Source organism: Bombus pascuorum, chromosome 10 (assembly GCF_905332965.1).
Source record: "Bombus pascuorum chromosome 10, iyBomPasc1.1, whole genome shotgun sequence".
Lineage (NCBI taxonomy): Eukaryota > Metazoa > Arthropoda > Insecta > Hymenoptera > Apidae > Bombus > Bombus pascuorum.
Window position 1 is genome coordinate 12,371,825 of NC_083497.1, and position 10,467 is coordinate 12,382,291.

Sequence of the window (10,467 nt, forward strand, 5' to 3'; positions counted from 1 at the left end):
CCTCTGATCTCCCTTTCCTTCCAAAGTACTTTGCACTTTGTCCCTCTTCGCGCCAATCAGTCTATCCACCCTCTCTTGCTTAACCGTACGCACGCACGCACGCACGCACGCACAAACCACGCGCGCTCTCCTCGTTATCTCTCTTCTATGCGCGCTCTTCCACGCTCCGACCTCTACCTGTTCCCAGATTCCCAACCTCATTCCCATTCTCGACCACGTCCCGATCTCCATCCCTGTTCCCCTTTCCGTGCCCCCGATCCCTCCGCCCTTCCCCATTCGCAACCCCACCTCCCTTAAATCATTGATTGTTGCATTATCTGTTATTGGCAATGCAATTAACCCCTTACGGTAAAACAACGCTAACCCCCCCCCCCATTTTCCTCGTCCCTCCACCGTCCACCACTCTCTCTCTCGCCATCACTTGGTCTCTTTCTCTCTACGTTTGCCAACATCCCTCCTCATCTACCTCCGCCTCTCTCTTGTCCCCCGCACTGTCCAGCTTCGCCTCGTACAACCACTGCAACTGCAACTACGAATGCGATCGTGATTGTAACCACGATTGGTTTCACTGCACATACAACGGATACTCCTTTGCTCCGATGCCCGTGTGCAGAAGTTAGTTCAAACGTAATCCTTTTTAGTTTAGTAGATCTTGCGTGAATCTTGAACGAACGAGAGGAAATAAATTGCCAGCTTGTCGATATTATATTACGAGCACTACATCGACGGTCGTTATATTTCTTGGAAAAGTCTAGCAAATCTTACTTGGATTAGTATTTCACGGCAGAAGACCGGCGGTGGCGGCGGTTGCAAAAAAGTATCGCGAATACCAAAGCGATGGCAAGCAATTTGAAATTTAATACGCTTGGACCTGGTTAATTGGTATGTAAATGCTACGGTAAATAAAATGGGCCGCGCAAATACTTTTCGCGTGTGAAGGTCTCGCTACACAAGAACCATAGCGATGTACGTAGGTTCGTAGTTATTTTTCGTGGTAGAACGGCGTGCTGCGTTCGGTATCATAAAAGCATCGTTACATCTTCCGAGTCACGAAAATGTATCGCGGCATAGCATGAACTGGTGGCTCAATTACGAAACTAAAGGGGTGATACTCTTACGAGTCGAGATATAATACGTGACTAAACGCAACGTGGAAAAATTTGGAGAATTCTTGAAATCTCGTATACGAGGAAAAGGTGTAAAGCAGCGGAATTAGAATGGAATGGAAATCGTAAAGATCGACCGTTTCGATTGGCACAACGCGTTCACCAACCCTCCCTTTCTCCTCTCTCTGTCGCAGCAACGTGTTTCCGCCCTTTACCTTCGAGTTATAATTGCGAAATTTCACGCGTCCTGTACCAGTAACCACCTCGTTTCCCATTTCCCTACGCCACGCATATTCTATCTCATGTGTTACATCGCGTTCACGATCAGGTGCAATTACGAGCAAGTTAATAATCGTTGCAATTAACGTGGTCGCATTGCAGGAATACACCCGGTATACCGTAATCCATCGAAATCGATCGAAAAGTTTGCAGCTTCCATTCGACTCGACGCGATGCGACACGATGCGACGCGCTGTTCGATCTTCGCAAAGCGCTACACTCTCTGCGAACGGAGCTTCGGGGAACGATCGCGGTCAGAACGTGGAACGTAAGGGAAACCTGTGTAAAATCGTATTTAGCGGGATAAAATCGTCGATCGTGCTTATCTCCGCAGCTAATACGTAAAACTTCCACTTTCATTTGGTGGTTAATTTTCGTCGTATCGATCGACGAAATTCGATAAATATAAATAAAAAGGGAAATTAATTTCCCAAGCATGATTTTTCCATGTTTCCGTATATTTCCCGATCATTGTTCGATATTCACGCGACTCGACGTGGCTTCGCAGACTGTAAATGCCGAGAGAAATTATTTAGAAAACCATCGGACGTTATCTTTCGCTGCATGCTTCCAAGTAATTGATACAGTCTGGTTTCTTTTTGATAGCAACACGTATACCACCGAGGCGACGTTTCGCTTTGAAAATAGACGCGAGAAAGACGAGAGAAGCTTGTTGGGAGAATTAGCGGCGTAGGGAGAAAGGCAAAGGATCCGCGAACAACCGGCTTAAGCCGCGTTGAATCATAACGAGGACTTATACCGAAAGCCTGCGACCAAAAGCCAAGGAGCTTCCTCCGTCTCTTCTTCGTCAACTCGTCCTCCTTACCATTTTCTACGCGTCTCACCGTCCGTCTCCGTTCGCGTTCGTTGCTTTTCCATTTTATGCCGATGCTAAAGCAACCCTCGAGCCACGTCCGACTACCTCGGCCATTTGAGAATCGTCCTGGATCGTTTCGGACGGTCCCGGATCGTTCTACGGCGCCTCCTTCGTTAACTTTTTACCTTTTAGCCTTTTCCCTTCGCTCTCTGCCAGCCACTCGAGAACGTTTTCTCGTGCCAACGCGAATTTCTTCTCTTCGCCGTTGAACAATTTTTCGCGAATTAATCAGAAACAGATGGAAATTAACGTTCGCACGGATAAGCAAAATTTTTCAGCTGACCGTAAAACGTAGACACAAGTTGAAAACTTCGATACTGGAAAATCGTGGATATACTTCGATGTAAGAATATGGAAATAAGATATACGTTGGATATATCGTTAGAAGAAATATAGAAAGTGGGTAACCAGGTGGCCGGTTGTCCACCTTAGGGTTGAAAAGGGAACAACAAGACGAAGAAGAAGAAGAAAGAAAGGAGCAACAAAGATATCTACGATCGAAATTGGATACAATTGGCCGAGTATACGTTAGGATATATATTGGATGCAAGTATCGGGGCATACCGCCGTATCGGCGAACCTCTACGTTCGTTTTAATGCGCGCCTAGATAATTGGCTGGAAGCTGTTAGCTAGTTCCATTAGGAAACATCTTATTGGCCTTAAGGCGCTTATTACTACTCTTAATTGCGCGAACGCGCGCTTTTACTCTTATTAACTGTCGTCGACGACTATACCCTAATAGGATGGCGTTATTACCCGGATAATGCGTTTTCACGCACGTCTTTTTCATAGTTTCTTATCTTTTTCCCGGGGCGTTTCGCATCGGCTGGAAAAGGAAAGGCGGAGAAGCGTGGAAGGATAAAAAGATGCGCGAGTTGGCGAAAAAACTAAGGTAACAGACTGTCGTTACACTAGGCGAAACATGCAACGACTAAAAGAAGAAGAGCCAGGACGAATCGACTAGAACGGACGTAGAAAAGATCCAGACTGGTTTCAGCTTCGACGTGCATTGTATGTACCGAGGGGTATCCATTAGGGACAGAAGTATTCGCGCGCGAGATATATCGACGTCGCCCTGGAGGATTTATCGTGACAGCGGCGCTTGAAGGGATTGTAAATCCCCGTTTGAGGATCGCTGATACCAAGTTTTATGTGGGACATTAGTTGGGTGGGGCGTGGTTGAATGGTGCGGAGTCGAGAATAGCGCTGGAAAGACGAGAGGAGACACGAGGAGAAAGAATAGGAGAGAAAGAAACAGAGATCAAGAGGGGTGGTGGGAACGCAGGCAAGTAAGAAACGCCGCGAGTAAGTGTGTGCGAGGAGGAAAGAGAAAGAGAAGGAGAAAGAGAAAGAGAAAGGGGGAACTGCTTGGGCGCAATAAATTAGCCCGAAATGAAAGACAAATCGCCTCGGAGCTGTCCGCCCGTTCGCCCAACGTGATAGAAGTGCGCGGACCTAGCTGATGCCGACTGCTACTGCCTCCTCTTTTCCACCTTCCATCTTTCTACCACCCCCTTCTCTGTACTTCTTTCCTTTCTCGCCACCCCTTTTACCATCTCTGCCTCTCTCGCTCTCACCATCTTCTTTCTCCTCTCTGTCTCGGTATTCTCGGTAGACCAATCCTCAGGGTGACTGAGAAAGAGACTGAGAATGTCGGTTCTTCCGACTTTTTCTCTAGTTCGTTCGGTTTCGCGTGTCACCGACCACCTTGACGGACGGCTGTCGATACGCAAGGGACCACCGCTATCCTTCTCACCCATCCACCTACTAACTTTGTCCACACGTCCTCAGAATTTTCCCCCTCCTCGCCTAACGTTCCACGATAGACGCTCGTTCCCCGATCCTCGTCTCTGACCGATCCGATTACCTTCGATCGGTCTAAATCACGACCAAACTTAATAACCGGCCTGTCGAGCGTTACAATTGACAAAGCTGCGATTCATACGAAAATTACGAAAATTCACGGCATATTACGCGATCCTTGTAATTTTAGTTCGCCGAATACTTCGAATTTCATTTCGCACCGCGCATACTTTTCGTTCGTTTATGGTTTATCGAGTCGCGTGTTATACCGATCCATGTGAAACACGACAGACACGTCACAGATACGAATTTTCGACGTAAACGAGATACTGTAATTTTCCAAAAAGCTCTCCCTCCCCTTTTGTTACATCGGGCAAGGGTTGTCCAGAAAATAATTCATAGAGCAATCGCGGCAACAGCAGCAACACCGGCACCAGTACCACCAGCAACGCTAGCAGGACGAGCACACTGTTGCCGAGTGTCTGCGGCGAAATGAACGTTTTAATTCCCCTCCATAAAAGCCAACGACAAATCAAACGACTTTGACATGATTAACTGGCGGGCATAAATATCGGTATCAATGCACGTGCACGTGCAATGACGCGTCGCGCCATGCCCCTCTTTCTTCCTCTTTTACCCACTATCTACCTATCCATCTATTCATCCATCTTTTCATCTATTCATTCGTCTGTTTGCGCACCCATTTATTTATTTGTTAAACTATTTATTTATACAGCTATCTAATAAGCTTGTTATAATATATCATCTTTCGCCATTACCTTTTCACCGATTTCCTTATTAGTACCATACGTAAATACGTAACAGTGGCACGTATTTTCTAAAACACGTGCCACCTTAAATCCGGTCCTTTTGTTCCTTCCTATCCAATTATTTACAAGTTTCCATTTTCTTCAAGTATCGATCCAACGATCCATCGATCATGGAACGTTCGATTTTAAAACACCTTTCGAACCGATAAACTTTTTATTTCGATCCGTAAATCATACAGTTCGCCCGTGTTTACCTGCGATCAGAATTTCTTTTAAAAATTTCTGCCTAACGAAACGCTTCCTCCGTATATAAAATACGAGTATCGTCCGAAACAACTGCCGCTACACTTCCTTCGCGAATCTCATACAGCGTAACGCGCCAAATGTGCCTCTCATGTATATTACAATGAACCAAACTTCTTAGTAATCAAAGCACAAATACATTTTCTGTACGTAGATATTTCGTAAAAAGAAGTCGTCTAAACCTCAGCGCCATACCTCACATTACAGATCCGATTAATATTCATTACTTCGCTCCAGAGATATCAACGTGCATCGTAAATGCCTTCCAATTCGATTGTCCCTTCGCAAACATCGCGTAAAGGTGGAGAATTTCAGGAATCCTTGGAAAGTTGAAAAACTTCCCGCTTGGTATATGTAAGAAACTGGGTTACGGCAACAGGTGGGTACTAAAGTAAATATACGCACATTACGTCTACTCCTTAGGACCGGGAAAGGATCATTACGTATTTGAATTTTCCTACGATTAACTGTCACGTTCTCGTAGCTTTCGCCGTTGCGTGCATCGCTCACGCTTAAACCATCAAACGGATACAATTTTCGCCCGGTCTATACGTTACGAATTCGATGCATTCGGATCTCCGAAAAGATTCACACGCCACGCGTCGATGCGTGACTCATACTTTTTCAACACGAAAACGAGTCGAGAACCAATCGTATCGACAACTTTCGGGTCAATCTACGTTTAAAAAATCTTCGGACAAATTGTCCTCGAGTATGATACGAACGCGTCGAATGATGTGGTTTTCGTATTTATCGAAGATTCGTGCATGTATAAATTTAGTGGAAAAAATGAATCTTTAGAATTACGTTTTAAAACGATGTCGTTAACAAACCACTAGGGAGCACGTACAAGTTCGAAGGTAAACAACAAGACGTCTCCGCACCTGCGTACGCCATTAAACTGTACCATTAACTATTAACGCAGACATTTATCGCGCGTAATATATTCGACGGATTGTAGTAGCTCAGAAATGATTCCATCTTCCTTCTTTCTTACTCATTTCCGACCGTATTTTTTAAATATATCCGCGCAATTCCTTTTCTATGAGTCTAACTTGAAGTAACAGATAAGTAACTAATTAAAGTTATATTTAAAAATCTATCGAAATATAATTATTTCTATATAACAAATGGAAATTATGTTACGAACATGGATAATTTTAGTGTATGTGATTTCAATTATTGAACCAGATGCTGATCAGGTAGAACAAAATTACAAAATATCTAATGTCAATAAGGGATAACTCCATAGTCGATAATTTGCTGTACGGCTCTCGTTGTTACCGACTCTTAGTATATCGACTTCGTTTTAGAATCACCGACGAATTAGTTTACCCAACGCGACCATTGGAAATTTTATCCGTTATTGGCAACAAATATTATCATAGACAAAAACTTACTATTATTTCCTGTGTTACCAACGTAGAATGATAATAACGCAATACTGACCTTACCGATAGCATTGCGCGCGCTCAGAAAAATTAAAACAACGCATTGAAGAGAAAACTATTAGAAAATAACGAAATAAAGAAAAGAGGTAACATTTCCTTTTTCATATTTTTCTTCCCTTTGCTATCAAGTGCTTATTTATGAAAATATTGCTTTTTCAAGATTACAAACTAATTATTATTCGTTTACCACAAAGAAAAAAATATCATATCGTATAATATAAACGGAATATGTAGTTAATATGTAGTGACATACACGATACACAATATACAATGAAACGAACAGTGCATACTGATAATGAAAGGCAAAAAGGAAAATCCTAAGCCATTGACTATTCTAGGCGAATCTCAACATTTCTGAAAGAAATGTTTAAAGGCTTCGTAAAGTTATTATTGCTAGTAGAGTCAGAATTTCCTGGGTAAAAAAACTAAACGTAGAAATATATAGATAAATAACTACATAGAAAATAAAGCATAAATATACAAAGTATAAAACATAAAAATTAAGGTAAAAGGAAATTCTAACTCGGTGTAGGGGTGTAGTATGCAATAATCGTGTACGATTTTCTATTTCTTCGGCCGAAATAAAAATTGGTTCGTTCTATTCACGTACAACGCGGACATATGAGTGATTTGTAAATATTGTCTGCCTAACTGAATATACGCCATTTATTTTGTGCTAATAAAACATGGCGCGCTTTTCTTATTCGTTAAACATAACTGCGCAGTACGACAAAAACGCGATGCGCAGAACGTGTTCAAACCTGTCTGTGATAGCTATCCTTTTCAAATATAATGAAAACTATTAAAAACTACTGAAAAATTAAAGAAAATCAAACGTTACCAAATCTGCATGAGAAGTTTTCGGATTCATCGTCGAATATCGCAGTGTCCTTTTGAATTTCGTGACATCCTTCTAATGCTTCAAAGTTTCCCACGCAATGAAGCAATGATCTGCATAAAAAAAGATCAAAATATTAAAATAAATGTATACAAAGAATAGATTATTTGAAAATGAAACAATTATCGATTAAATTGCGTCTCGAAAAATCATTACACGATTTATCGATAAATGGAGTAACCAAAAAGACAATCAAAGAAAAGAAAATAATCAAATAATAGATTATAACGTAATATTGAATAGAAACGTACATTAATTAAACAGTTATTAGTTTCAAGCAGTAAACGAATGATTATGAAAACACTACGCAGCAGAGAAATTGAAACCTGTCGCGAAATAACACAGATACACATCTAATCACTCTGATTTTCGACAATAAACTGACACCTGCGCCGCAACTTGCGCAGCGAATTTCAAATGGTGGGGAGAGAGGGGTGACGTCAAACCGTACGAGTACGTACTACAGAGGTCGCTAAATGCGGAGAATCGGAATCATTTAGTTGTCGAATTTCGTGACGGTAGCGTGTAATATGTTGTGACAGGTCAGTAACGTATTGTAACCTATTAGTGACGTTTTTTCGATGACATCGTCTTTGCATTAATCTTACTACCGTTTATATTGTATTATTAACATTATATAGTTAATACATACGTATTTATTTAATAATTCATGAACATTAAGATAACGAAATTAAGTACGTATGTAGTTCTCTAAATCTTTTTCGTTAATATTCCTTCAATCGACCATTTCACTGTTAACATTATCGGTAGCTTGTGTTATAGTTTCTGTAATAGAATTTAAGCTTGATTATTGTTTCATTTTAATATATTTGCTTTTATTTTATACATTTTTTATTACTTTCAATTTCCGTTTTTGCACATTATCGTTGATTGCAAAGATGACACGAGTAGTAAGAGTTATGTGTAAATAAGGAGTGTTTAATAAATGATTTTTTCATAGTTGTTGGCTTTATAACTCGACGATTGAATTAGATATATTTCTTATGTTTGTCGCAGCAAATTACAATAAGAAACACTAATTTTTTGAAAATCGATATTTCAGATAATTCCTACACATCGCTCTAAATCGTAGATAGCATAATCTTGTGACACAAAATCCTATAAAATGCCATATATATTCCATACTTCGTCTATAATGATTTATCTTATATATTGTTCGTCATCTAATTTTATGATTCTTACAGATGTCTCTATAATCGTATTCGCGAGGACAAACTAAAATATAACCTCACGCTGAAACAAAACATTGGAAAGTCATTAAATATTGTTTCCATTGTACAAAACTATTTCTAACAATAAATAAAAATGCTAAATTCTTCTATGGATGACCGTGAAAGTCAATGCCAAAGTTTGGACGACTTTACTAAGAAAATTCACCAAGAAATTGTTGAAACTATCTCTACTTTGAATTGGACCATAGAAAGTATAGGAACCGATGTAGGTATATTAGAGATAATATCTCATCAACAACTAAACAAACAAAACTACTTTACTATGTATTCTTTTAGAATGATAATATGCTGGTTTGTCCGTACGATTCATCTCATCAAGTTAGTAAAAAGATGTTACATCAACACCTGGAATGCTGTCAGTTGAAACACGAAGGTTACAATGAATTTGATATTCCACTGCCTGAATCATGTTTACCATTAAACTCATATTCCTCGATAAAATTAGGTATGTATTAAGCTTCATTAAAAATTCAATTTTAATTTTGATAATAGGATTTATAATAAACCTTGATTTAATTGTAGATTCACAAATGCAAAACAGCATTTTACAAAAAGCAAAGGAGAAAGATTCAACTTTGAAAATTGGTTAGTATAATGCATATAAAATTTCAATGCTGAAATTTCCACAAGTTTTAAATCAGTCCATTTTTTGCAGCAAGTTATGAATGTTCTACTTGGCACACGCTCTATATATCCTTTTTCATGTTCTTTGCCATATATTTAAATAGTATTAAATATCTATCTCATATTTCCTTATGTAATTTATTTTTTAAGTATGTAGTTTTTTTCAAAACATGAATTCTTAACACTGATAATAGGTTTGGGCGAGCGATTAATTCCAAGAACGTCCAATAGAATCTTCACAGATTTTACTTGTGATGAAAGGAAAATTTTATATGATTATGTTACATCAAATACAGTGAAGCCTGACATTGGACAAGATATTACAGATATTCAGAACTTGTAAGTTTGTACAAACAGAGTTTACTTTTTAAGCCTTACATATGCAATATCTTGTAATATCCTTTAAAATTGTTTCAGGAAAAGCCAAGATAAAGAAGATAAGAAATTATCCTTTTTGGAGTTGCTTATACAAGAACGTAATTTAAAAAGACGACGGGCTAAGCACAGAGGTGTGCATACAAATAAAAAGTCTCACATAGAAGTTCTCAGGGAAGTTATACAACAGCAAATGGAGTTATATACAGATTATATAACAGAAGCACATGCAACTAATCGCGATACGAATACTACTACCGAAATTCAAAGTTCCAGTAATAGTCTTAGCGATACGATTAATGAATTTCCATTAAAGTGCAACGATGTATTTATAGAAAATACGCAAAATCATCGCGGACATTCCAGTTCTCAATATAATAAGAAATATGATTACTTTGAGAAATCATATACTATTTGTTCAAAAGATTCAAAACAAAGAGAAAGTTCACGAATTACAACTGAATCAAGGAAAGCGCATAAGCTTCATAAACATAAGAGATCTCATTCGAGGGAACGTGTTCATGATAGAAAAAGCAAACATGGTTCTACACGAACACATCATAAAAAATCTCACAGGAGTGACAAGTCGTTCGATAGCAACACCTCTAAACGAAGTAACGATCGGCGGGAAAAATTAATATTATAACTATTAAATTTGTATCGTTATTGATATTAAAGGATTTTCTGTATAAATAACGACACAAACCCTAACTCTAAGGGTTGCATC

The 10,467-nt window shown here is 39.4% G+C and overlaps 1 protein-coding gene across 1 annotated transcript; it reads left to right on the forward strand.

Moving 5' to 3' along the window:
• Window positions 1-8,723: 8,723 nt before the first annotated feature.
• LOC132911185 (U11/U12 small nuclear ribonucleoprotein 48 kDa protein-like) lies at window positions 8,724-10,451 on the forward strand. The gene is made up of 5 exons (XM_060967607.1): window positions 8,724-8,946; window positions 9,018-9,186; window positions 9,264-9,326; window positions 9,560-9,704; window positions 9,783-10,451. The coding sequence occupies exons 1-5, from the start codon at window positions 8,815-8,817 to the stop codon at window positions 10,384-10,386; spliced, it is 1,113 nt and encodes a 370-aa protein (XP_060823590.1). The 5' UTR covers window positions 8,724-8,814; the 3' UTR covers window positions 10,387-10,451.
• Window positions 10,452-10,467: the final 16 nt, after the last annotated feature.

Coding starts and splice junctions, on each gene's coding strand:
- LOC132911185 (XM_060967607.1), top strand. CDS start 8,815: ATGCTAAATTCTTCTATGGATGACCGTGAAAGTCAATGCCAAAGTTTG. Junction 9,327..9,559: donor AGATTCAACTTTGAAAATTG/GTTAGTATAATG, acceptor CACTGATAATAG/GTTTGGGCGAGCGATTAATT. Junction 9,705..9,782: donor ATTACAGATATTCAGAACTT/GTAAGTTTGTAC, acceptor AAATTGTTTCAG/GAAAAGCCAAGATAAAGAAG.